At 35.0% G+C, this 12,277-nt stretch overlaps 1 protein-coding gene across 3 annotated transcripts in view; it reads right to left on the bottom strand.

Annotated features, from left to right (window-relative positions):
* ARAP2 (ArfGAP with RhoGAP domain, ankyrin repeat and PH domain 2) overlaps window positions 1-12,277 on the bottom strand; it is a 128,096-nt gene that overhangs the window by 45,093 nt on the left and 70,726 nt on the right. For all 3 annotated transcript variants that reach the window (XM_064511327.1, XM_064511328.1, XM_026093712.2), the window contains 3 exons: window positions 10,477-10,579; window positions 9,604-9,802; window positions 7,490-7,553 (listed from right to left, as the gene is read on the bottom strand). In XM_064511327.1, coding sequence (XP_064367397.1) covers window positions 7,490-7,553; window positions 9,604-9,802; window positions 10,477-10,579 — 366 coding nt within the window. The remainder of the gene's footprint in view (window positions 1-7,489; window positions 7,554-9,603; window positions 9,803-10,476; window positions 10,580-12,277) is intronic.

Here is a 12,277-nt window from a genome sequence, read left to right as displayed (position 1 = left end):
ATGAACTATTCATAACTGATTAAAGCAAAATGTTTCATTTTTCTTCAAATTACAAGGAAATCTAAAAACATATTGTTTTTCTTTTGCTAAGAGGTGGGAGCAGGGAAAAGAGGACACAGAATCTCTCATACGAGATATCTAGGTTCAGTCAGTGGTATCAGGTGCAGTTAGAGGAAAAGAGTGAGAACATCACAGCTTATTGCCTTCTCCTACTTCTCACCTCCTTGGTGTTCATATGTTCCCCAGGCAAATTATTCGACAAACCAAATAGCTTTGTGTCAGTTTCCAGGATCGGATCAGCACAAGAAGAGGGCAGGTGATCATCAGAGCAAGCACAAGGGAGAAGACGGGAACAGCATGGGAGAAGGGAAAAGCTAACTTTACCAAGAATATGGTATCAAATTGTTTCGGATGTCTCATCCAATTGCACTTCACTGAAATTTTACTTACAATGTTCTGTGTCCAGCTCATGTGATGGCACACTGCAAGCCAATAAGCAGTTCTGGAATTCACTAGGAATCTGGAGCCATTTCTAATCTACATAGTAGGTACACTACAGGTCTCCAAAATGTTCAGATTAGAGTCTTATTCAGTGTCTTCTGTACTTTTTCAGCCTGTTCATCCAGTTTCCTTCCCATGGAAACCATGCCACAGGGGAAGGGAAGACTAAGGAGAGGGAATTGTGGGTCCTATCTAATGGCAGAGCAGATGCAGTTGAAGCATATGCCTGGACCTAGGATCTGCAAAATATTCTCAGGACCCACCGTACAGGTTCAGCCATTCAGTAGCAGATCGGAAGCCACTAAAATAACTACATATTGAAGCTCCTGTTTAAAAAGCCTTCACTTTATGACTTTGAAAGTCATATTAAACACTACACACACCTGGATAGTATAGACACTCAGCCTCTGCTTTCCAATAAGAAAAATCTAAGTTATTCTGAGGGTTTAAAAAAAAAAAAAAATCAGGAACTTACATAAGGCTCTCAAACTTTTACAGCAAAATGAGTGTGGCTACTTCAATACTTCCAAACATTTTCTGATGACCTGTCAGAATGGTTATCCCACACAGGCAGTTCTCAATCAACAGCTTCCAAGCAACACATCACCCTGAGATCCTCCAGTATTGTTGTAGCCATATACAAACAGGAATTAAAAAATTTGAACTGAGTGGAAACAGAGTCTGACATTGCATGTTACACTATGCTTTCAGTACTATTATTCACAAATCAGCAATGGTAAGGATTGTGATTTATAAGCGACTTTTAATTGCTTCTGTACACAATTTTTTTTTAAACACACATCTATACATATTATCTTATTTTTCTACAGAACAGCAGGATTTGCATTAGAGTATTATGCAAAAAGATAAATGGAAGCATGAATAGTTTTTTTGTTATCCAAAGATTTATGATATACACAGGAAGCAGGATACTGTAGGTGAAAATATTATTATACCTAAACAAAAGAAAAAAGGCAACTCTGCTGTTTATCAGTGAATAGATATTAGAGGAGGGGAGAAGAAATATAGTAGTGTATTAAACGCCAAAGCCAACAAACATATTGTATCTATATATTTTCATAGAGATATGAGAGTCTAAATCAAGTGCCTGTCAATCAACTACCTATATATCTATAGCTACCTATGTATCAACTACCTAAACTATGTGAAAGAGAACATCCGGTAGGATCTTGTATGGATCTTCCCATCTTCCCCTCAATGGAGTTACTACATCACATAAAAGAAATGGATCAGAACTACTAAGAGATGATTGTTTCATTATTTTCTAAAATTTGAAAAACTGTCAAGCTAAACTCTAATTCTAGAGAAAGAGGGTTCTTTTAATTGACAAAGAAAAGGAGGAATCTCTTCAAGTAGGAATCATACAGCATCAACACAATCACGAGCAGAGAGGCTAGTGGAAAAAATACAGACATGGAAAGTCTTGTTTATGTTGTGGAACCTCAGTTGTTAAAAGAAGGCAACTAAGTATTTTTTAAAATATATTAATTTTGCCCAGTCAAAAATCTCCTCACCTCAGACACAATTTCAATCTCAGAGAGGCAATTTCAACATTTACCACAACACCACAAAAGAGAAGAAGGGAGAAGAGGAAATGAAACCAATCCAAGACCCAGTTCAGAATTCAGTCAATTCACTGCAGAACTGGCTTGGAAAGCTCGTCTCAAACCATACCTGGTCTTTTCTGTTGAGAGTACAGCTAGAATACATTTAAACCACATAAGAATATACAACAGTGTACAAATAAGAAGTTTAACTATTCCTTCTATATAAATTTTAACACTTCTAGCTGAACTAAACAACAATTTTGTCTACTTTGAAATGATTTGCTGACATCCCTCTCCGTGCAACTGCAAAATAGTTTAAAAAGTAAAGAGGAAATGGTCATCAGCAGGCATGTGGAACTTCCCTCAATGCTCACTAAGTCTTCTACAGAACTTCATATATTAAGAGACAGCTTCACAGATCTAGCCTCTGCTATTCATGTTAGTGTCATCATCTCTCCCAGTTTTCAACAGATAATAAAAGCAAATACCAATTAGTTCAGTAAGAAATATATCTATTACCAAAACACAAAATTACATTAAATGCAAGGCTTAAGATTAAACAAATAAGTGCATGCTAAAGTGTACTGATGTCCCATTCACAGCATGACTTAGCAATCTAAAGTCAAGAATACTTTTAAGCTTGTAAAAGTAATCATCTTTAAAAGAATTTTCTACTGCAACATCTATAAAGCTCTACCTTTCCCACCAATTATGCAGACTTATAACTAGAATTGAAATGCATTCCTATTGTGTAAACTCAGTGCCTTCTAAGTACGTTCTATGTACATCCTTCTTCTCCTTCCCAGTTCAAAAACTGATAAAATGAAAGAGCATGCACTTCATAAAAATAGTTAGCAATACTGACTATATAGTGAACAATAGCAGAGGTCTTGCACTGTTACAAATGAAGCACATACAGTCTACACCCAAGAAATTTATAATTCAAGTACTCAAAGGTCAACAGGCTCACCAGTTTGAAGCTCCTTGCAGATTTGGGCCTCAGTGAACTGGAGCATTCAGATTGGCCTAAATGGCTGCAGCAGTCCAAGATTAGTTAGTCCTATCCTCAAGCCAGCTACTGTTGGCTTTTCATCTTTGTCATGGACTACCACATCCTTCTGCACTGGTAGTCAGATAAACAAATATGTAAGCACGCCTTATCTGCAACTGTGCAAAGGTTGGTAGCTTAACTTTAGCCCATCTTCACAGGCATATTCTACAAAGTCCAGCGGTTCTAGCTATTTTTGAAAACTTTGTTGTACAACTCTTCATTGGTAAAGTAGTGATATTAAATGGTTCTGGGTAAGGATTGTCAGGAGGGAAGAAGGGAGAGAGACAGCAGCACAGCTCAGTGTCCTCAGGCAAGTTCAAATAATAGTCTACATGTCTGAAAACAGAGGAAATAAATGTATCTGTTGTTATCAAATCATATAAGAATAATCAAATGCAACTAAAGTATGGAAATGCCACTGATAATTAGAGATATATAAGAAAGGTCAGCAATATTTCTTCAAAGGATGTTAAGGGCCATATATCCAGTACATCATACTGGAATCACAAGGCCTTTCACTCCGTGGTGTCCATCTGAGTCTTATTTTCAGATTATTTCTGGATTCCAGAATTTTGTGCTCATAATCATAATTGCAGTTTACAACAGATCTTACTGCTTTCGTCAAAGGGTTAAGCAGAAAGCAATGTAATTAATGAACCATCAGCATAAAGAAATTGTGCCAGTATGTAGGGAAGGTTTATTATCTATAATAAGAAAGAGTTAAGTACAAGAGAAGTGTAATAGGGGAAAGAAAAAAAAAAAAGCACCATCTGGATTACATTATGGTCTGAAAACACTCACCTACACCTAAGAGAGAGCTTAAATGATTACAGAAAAAAATAATGAAGGAACATTTGAGTACTGACTTGTCTGCACAACTGCTTTTCCTTAAAGTAAAACACTAAAGATTTGGCACTAAATTTTATATATGGAAGATATCTCACTGCATACAATTTTTTTCAGATACTTTTCCCTTCTTCAGTATAAAAATCAGGTCCCTCTATTGACCTCTGCTGAGTAATAGCAGTAATACTTCTTCACCCATCTACTAGAGAACTTTTGTTTGGATGACAACAAACAATCAAGTATCATTAATCACTTGCCTTGGGAATTTGCCAAACAAGTAGGAGAGATCAAGGGAAAAACAAAAACTGAGTATGGAGCAAACCAGAAGACATCTCTGTGTGACAACAGAAGGAAATATCAGACATAGAAATCTGGAATGTGGTTTGCCACTTCTAGAGAGAAATCAAGAAGCAGGCTTAACTCTGAAAGCAGAACATGCAAGGAGGTGAGAGAGTTCTGCAGTGATTATGGCATCAGAAAACAGCATTGGGAGAAGCCAGGATTTCCATCTCTGTGGTAAGTAGTATCAATAACTTCTAACAGAAATCACATTGTAATAAAATTTCAATAGGTGCCACGAAAGTGTGTTCCTGATTTAATCTACATTAGTAAACACTCCCAAATACAAACATGAAACATCTTTGTGATTTGAAACAAATTAAAATTCTAGAATGAGAAAAAATTCTAGGATTATTGTGAAAATTAGTCTACTGAGCTTCAAAAGAAAAATAGTCTATCTGTTAAAAGAATGCTTTAGCCTGGTTCAACTTCTCATAATTACTCTGCAATGTACAACAGTTTGTATAGTATGATCATCCCCCTTTATTTCTGAGTTGGAAGTCTTCTTTTGCTGAGCACATCAGATACCAGCTTGCTGTTTATTAATTCTCAGAGTAGAAGACAGAGTAGAGAAGAAAGAGAAAAAAAGAAAAAAAGGGGGTGAGGGGAGGGAGGGGATCCATACCTATGAAACTTCAGACTGAAATATAAAACGAAAGAATTAGAGCAAGAACAAAAACTAAGAAAAACCTCATGTACCTTTTGGTACTATTCTCTCTTCTACTGTACACAAGCTGGAAAGCATTATGCACCTTGCAGCCCAAAAATCAATCAAAAAGTAAAGAGACACTAAACATTTAATGACCAAAGTAACTATTTATTGCCCATGCTTGAAAGCAGTGACTCTCCATCTGAGTAGTTATGGATCAGATGAACCTTCAGTTTATGTACCCCATAAATTTAACATAAGCATAAATTTACTAATAATTATTTCTTAAAAGTCCAGAATTCATGGATTTATTATATTTATTTTCGCAGTAAGTCTACGAGTGTTCACAGTTCTGAAATTGTTTTACTTGATATGGAATCACTCTTAAATGAGAAATCTGTTTGTAACAACTTAAGTCATTCTTTCGCCTACAAAAAGGTGTGCAATGTGTCTAATGTATGACCTCCCACAATTAACCAGCCCAGTGACTGGGACTTGAAAAATGGGCATAAGCTTTTATAAGTAATGGGATGCTAGACCCACAAACAGAACAACAACACAAGCCTCAGTAGGAAAATAGTCAAAGTATTTTGTCGTTTCTCCTAAGAAAATTTAGCAAGATGATGTAGGACATCAACTGGCTTGATTTGTTTAATTTATACAAAAAACTCATTCATTTTCAAAATTCTATTAATTCTGGACAAACCTTATTCATTTTGTTTTATATTCATTCTTAACATTGATTTTTGGGACTATGTTATTTATCCTAGGTTTAATTAACTAAAGAATTAATGTGGAAGTTGTCAATCGATTAGTGATATAAACTTGTCACTCTTCAGAGTCCCAATGCCAAACTTGGCATTATACAGGCACTGATATAAGATTAAAGACAAAACAGGCAACCTGGCATGTCATTTAGCTGATACTGACTTCTTGCCAAAGAATATATTATTTTATATTAATGAATTTACCTAGAGTTATCAGAGAAGGGAAGGGAAAATTGCTGTCTTTTACATATACAAAAATTGAGTCTGAAGATAAAGATCATTTTATACCGACTTATTTTCTACCCACACACATTAAATTTCTTACCACTGCAAGATGCAATATCATGCAACTCTGCTGAACACCTGAATACTCCTGGAATAATATCCTCAGTGAGAATCACTATGCCAAAGCTCTCATACCTATATGGCTTTTAATGGTTAAGATAACGTGAACACTATGTATTTGAATTTATCATGGAAGACTTCAGTGGAGAAAAATTCAACATATTCATGGTCATAATAAATCAGCCAATGCCCTTGTTGAAATTATTTTCAAATAGTTCAGAATTTCCATTAAACTATTAAAGAAGTTCAGGGAAAACCCATCTTCACTTGACAGAAATATCATAATGAAGAAATAATAAAATCTGACTTGGAGCTATAAGTTTTGCTCAGCATTGATATCTATGAAATTAGATGCATGGTTTGCATTCGTCTGTTGGACTGTACCTTGAATAGGATACCTCTGGTTCCCTAGCTGCTCCGTGAATCTTATTTAATGCTGAACCTTTCAATATGATTCTTGAAAAAATTCAAGGAAAAGTTGTTTGTTTCTGATCTACATCACCTTATTGAATTCTAATGTGCTACACATTTTTGAAACTTAAACAGTATTTGAGGAAGACTTAAAATTGACACAAATTGCAAGGAGTTTCTCCAACTGTGCATAGATGTCAAAAGTATCTATCTTTTTTTGTTTGTTTTCCCAGAAGAGATACAATCCATTTTCCTTTTTTAACCTAGCATCAGCTGCTCAGAAGACTGAGTAGTCACAGGATCATTTCCTATACAGATGTTTGCCCAATATCCTATCCATGAGATAAAGAAATTCTATCATAAAATAATTCTCATTTCCAATAATTTTATTTTCCTCTTTAAATCGGAACCCATAGATAAGGCAGAAATACCCTATCAGAAGCCTAACCTCATTTTATAAGTTTCAGCCTCCCGTATCACTACATTTGACAGAGCCATGATAGCAGAACATTGAAGCAGACATGGATTATGCTTGCTTCTCAAGCACATTTTTTTCCAGCTAGCATGCTGCTAACTGAAATCAGACATTACAATAAGACTAACCAAGCACCCTCTCAAGTCCTAATCTACACAGATTTACATAGGGAATTCTGGGACATTAGAGTGGCAGAAACTGAGAAGTGAGTGATGAATGCTCCACAGAAGTACTTTTTTTCTTTACAGGCTAAAGGAAGTTAGGTCCCTTTGAAGAAACAATTATTGGCAGACTAATCTGACTGGGAATAATTTTCTCAGTGGGAAATCTGCATTTAATTAAGCAGTACTTGTTAGCATGTCCTGACACAGACACAAAACGTAATTAATACACAAAGCCTTTCCTCCTTTAAAATGTCTGCAAATTTACTGTCTCTCTAGCAACCACAAGTGAAAAAGCCCCACGACTGATCGGCAAGAATTCTAAGACACCAATACACAGGCAGATCACAAAGCTTTATTCAAATGGGGACCTTACCTTCCTTTTTCAACGAGCAACAGGACATCTATTTTCTCTCCATTTTGCATCATACTACTGATTGCTAAAAACAAAGCACATGCACACTCATATTATATACATATACACATATATACACACACACAAGTACACACATTTAAACATTTTTTCAGTGATCTTCAGTGACAGAAGCAGCATGAAATTTTTAAAAACATTTAAAATATAGAATGCTGCTTGATAATAGAAACAAAGCTCCATGTTTATCAAAACAAAACAGTACAATAAAATCAAATAAAGTCTACATGAAAAATACCAGAAAACAATAAAGAAACATTAAACAGATACTTTTTAATGTGAAAACATGCTACAGTGTTGTATTACATTAAGATTAAACTTGTAAATACAAATTTTACGGGACATAATGGTTCAGAAGTAAACTGGATTCTTAAATCCATTAATTTACTTGCATCCTGACGACCGTGAATATTTGCAATAATGTATCTCAGAGAAAATTTTCAAGCACAGTGTGAAGATCACTGCCACCCTTCTTTATGTTGATTTTATATTATTCCTGTTCAAAAACAACATTAAAAAAAACCCAAAACTCTTCCCTGGAAAACACCTATGTTATATATAATAACAAGATAATACTTCTAGGTAGTTTTGGGTAACAGTGCTTCTAAAATTATACTGTGCACTATAATAAACAGGTAAATTACCTGTAACCTGTTTACTAATTCAGAATTCTGAAAAGTTAATTCTTTCAAAGTTTAGATTTTATAGATCATCCACATCTCATCTCATCTAATCTCTAGAGAAAACAAATTCCTGAATACCTGTAAAGTTCAATAAACATATCATAATGTTTCTGTATAACATTTACTCCTGGCCTCATTTGCATTCACTGACTCAATATCAAGGTAAGTGCCTAAACTCATACTGATAATTGATTATTCAGCAAACTTCACTTATACAATTCAGTCTTCTTAATAAGCAGCCTTATTTGGGGAAAAACAAAAATCGAAAGACAAGCACGTGGACACATTTCAAAGGAATACCACTCTGTTATACTATTAATACTTGATAATCAAAATATGAGCAAAGAAGATTTTCAACAAAAGCTAAATGCAAGTTTACTTTCTGTACTTGAGAGTAAAAGCAGATTTTGAATATTCACATGATTAAAGTAAAAGCAATCACAGTTGCATCCTCAAAGTATGGAAACTAGTTCTCATACTCCCTGAACTTTTAATTCCAAATCAAGATCAGAAAGTATTCAAAAGCTTAAATGACAGCTGGAGGCACAAGTGTGTTTCTGAGTAAAAAGTACTTTCACATTGTTATTCACAGCAAATGTTCGGTGGCAGTAAATAAACCACAGAAAGCCTAATGGCATTTAGGCAAGTTCCTGCAAACCAGTCTGAAAGGTAACAGCACCCACAAAGATGATCTTCAATAGAGTGCTAAATTATTTTATCTGCGATACTTTGTACAAAATCTCAATTTATTTTTATTTTCCTATATAGCATATTGTCCTGCTCAATATAACAACAACTCAAAGCAAAATTACAGACATCGATATAAAAATGGTCATGGAAGACCGTTCTAAATATTCTTAACTTTTCCACATCATAAAATTTAGCAAAGATGACTTTTAGCATCAGAAAAAGGAAAAGTCTATTAGTCTCTAAAATAGTCTTCAAAGAGAATTATAATTTTTCTAGCACTTTTGAGTATTTTAAAACTAGGCTTGTCAATCATCTCAAGAATAGATTCTGCAGTGAGCACTTCTGCACTGTCAAAAAGACAAGACAAAAGTCCCAAAAGGTCATGTATTATTATACAATTCTGTACTCTTGTAAGAAAGATATTGCTGCAACTGGAACAAAAATTGTCCTCATTCATTATGAAGCACTGAAAATATCTCTAGCGTGTGCCATCAAGTAGGGGAAAAAAAGAACAAGACAGAACTTTACCATATTTACAAGAGAGTTGGGACAGCATCTGGTTCATGCAAAGGAATGTTTACTGAGCTCCCTAATGTTCATGATTTTAAAATGCAATAGGAATTGAGACAACAGTGAATTAATTCTATAGAGTATTTCCAGATTCTAGATGTTGACTGAAATTCTTACTTAGTTCTTGCAGCCTCCTTAAATATATCGAGTCTTCTTGAGCATTCTCCATTTCAAGACAAAAATGCAGGCTTGACTTGTCTAGAGCAAACCAGCCCTTGCGCCACTGGTCCAGGTTATGACAGTCCTTGTAGTACAGCTGCCCAATGAGGTCACAGTCTCTCTCCAGTAAACATCCAGCCACAGGGGGAACAAAATGCTACCAAACAGAGGGAGATGAGTCAGAAAAACACTGCCCCTTCCTTCCCAAAAATCAAGATATTGCAAATCTATAAGCTACAAAGATGAAACCAGCATTAAAAGATGACTTTTGGATTTATCATTCATAAAAGGGTATAAACACTATGTTTACATTATAAAATCAAGTACAGCACATTTTTCTCCACTCACACTATACAATCCAAATGTTTTCCTTTTAAGTTGCAATCAATTTTATTAGCAACATGACTATTAGCATCTGCTACTGTATTAGGTACAGTATTGCTTTAGGAATTCTGTTTCAGCAAGAAAAAGAATACAAATTGCAACCATAAACGACTTAGCTGAAATAAACTCAGAGTATATGTCATTATCCACTGAAATTAGCAGCTATTCTTACACTAGAGCACATTTAAGATATTCTTAAGGCCAGTATTAAAATGCTATTTCAATTCCTTTTCCATTTCATTGTATTATCTCATTTCAAACACTAAATCAAAATTTGTTTCTGCCTGCTGTTCAAAAAAAAAAAAAAAAAAAAAAAGACTTTTACACATGAGATAGATCAGTATTCATCAAGAACAGCTTCTCAGAAGATTTTAAGCCAACAATGCCACTTTATTCTTCGTGCAAAGGCTCCTGGCCTAATTTGAAAAGATAATTTATCAGTATTACCTTAACTATTGCCCAAGTCCATTTTCTTTGTGAATATGCAGTTTCAGCTCCAAATAGAAAAACACGTTCTGACATTAAGTAGATTTCAAAGGTAAAGATGTCCCTAAAGCAAGCAAGAGGAAAAAAGACAGCTGTATTTAGTCTTCATAATAGTAGACAAGCAAGAATTCAATTTCTCTATATATAGTTTCATTATTTCATTCCTATGGAATCCATCTGCACTTCTCCTCTGATGTTACAACCTGACTAATAACATATGGTATTTTATATAACGCAACATGATCAAAGCATCTTTCAGGTCAATAATACATGTTTAAAGGCTACTGCATTCAATTCTGAAATTAATAAAAGTATTTAAATATAGTCATTAAAATTCAGAGTGAATTATTTCAGCAAGAATATTGCTGTGATGCATATAAAACATTTTGTTTAGGTTCAATACAAGCAGACCAATTAATTGACTAGGAAGTTGCAAACAAGTTACCATAGAATCACAGAAACATCGGCTGTAAGGGACTTCTGAAGGTCATTGGGTCTCATCTCATGCTCAAAGCTAGGCTATCACCAACCCTGAATCTGGTCACCAATGGTTTTGTCTAGCCAAGTCTTGAAAACCTTCACGCATGGAGATTTTACTGTTTCTCTTGGTAACCTGTTTCAGTTCCCCGCTACCCTTCTAAGAGAAAGGCTTCTCCTAGCTTCCAAACTGAACCTCCCAAGTGGCAATTTGTGGCCACTGCCCTCCTTATATTGCCTGCCACTATCAGGAAGAGTTTGGCTCTGTCATGTTTCTAATTATCCTTTTAAGTTGCTGTAGTAGCTCAAGAAGTTCTTAAAAGATGTTTCTTTTTTTAATGTACTGTAGTTTTAAAAAATGGACCCATTCATTCCCAATTGTAACTCTCAAGTAATAAGTACTACAAAAACAACACTAAATTAGTATAGTATATTAGAAAAAAATGAGTATGGAAGACAACCCATTTGAAACCAGTGGAACTGAGAATGTGAATACCTTTTTGGGCCTAGGGTCAAACTTTAACATATAAATTGTGGTTTACCATTTCAGTATTACTCACCTGTGACCGCTCCCTAAAATCTAATCAGCTGGAGTATGCTTTTTCCTTTCAACGCTGGAGATGGAGATTTGTCTAGTCAGTCTGAGAACTGAATCTGGATCACTTCTTTCTTTTGAATGACCACTTTGAAAATTATATTTAAATACTTAATTCTAACTAACAGCATAAGCATCTTAAGGACATACTGTTTCACTACATGAAATACTTAATTTAGCAAAGGTTAACATAAAAATACCCAAGAACCTATCTCAGGTACAGTGCATCAGGGTGCCTGCCATTCCCCAAAACTGAGGTATTTAGCTGATGCATTTTTAATTTCGGTATTATCCAACCATCTGGAGATGTAGAAAGCAATAGGCTAGATTCCATGACAGAAGAGAAAAGTGATATTTTTCTTTTTTCTGGATACCATTAAGGGATGCTACCGCAGAATAATGAAAACCATCTCCACTGTATTTTATAGTATGGTGATGGATCACCATTTGTGAGGATTTCTCCCCTCCCACTCCCTTTATTTCTGTAATAGTTAAGGTCTTTTCTTCACAGCATCCTTTTCTGAGGCATACTGAATCATTCCCATTTTTTCACAGGCATCCTTTGCAGCTTTAAGTGTTACAGCATTATACATACGGTACAAGGATCTGTTTGTTATTTTTCACACACACAAAAAGATTAAAAAGAAATGTCATAGAGTCTGTTAGGAATCCATTACCCTCAGCGTGCGT

Source organism: Dromaius novaehollandiae, chromosome 4 (assembly GCF_036370855.1).
Source record: "Dromaius novaehollandiae isolate bDroNov1 chromosome 4, bDroNov1.hap1, whole genome shotgun sequence".
NCBI classification, from domain to species: Eukaryota; Metazoa; Chordata; class Aves; order Casuariiformes; family Dromaiidae; genus Dromaius; species Dromaius novaehollandiae.
This window is presented reverse-complemented; position numbering and strand designations above follow the sequence as displayed.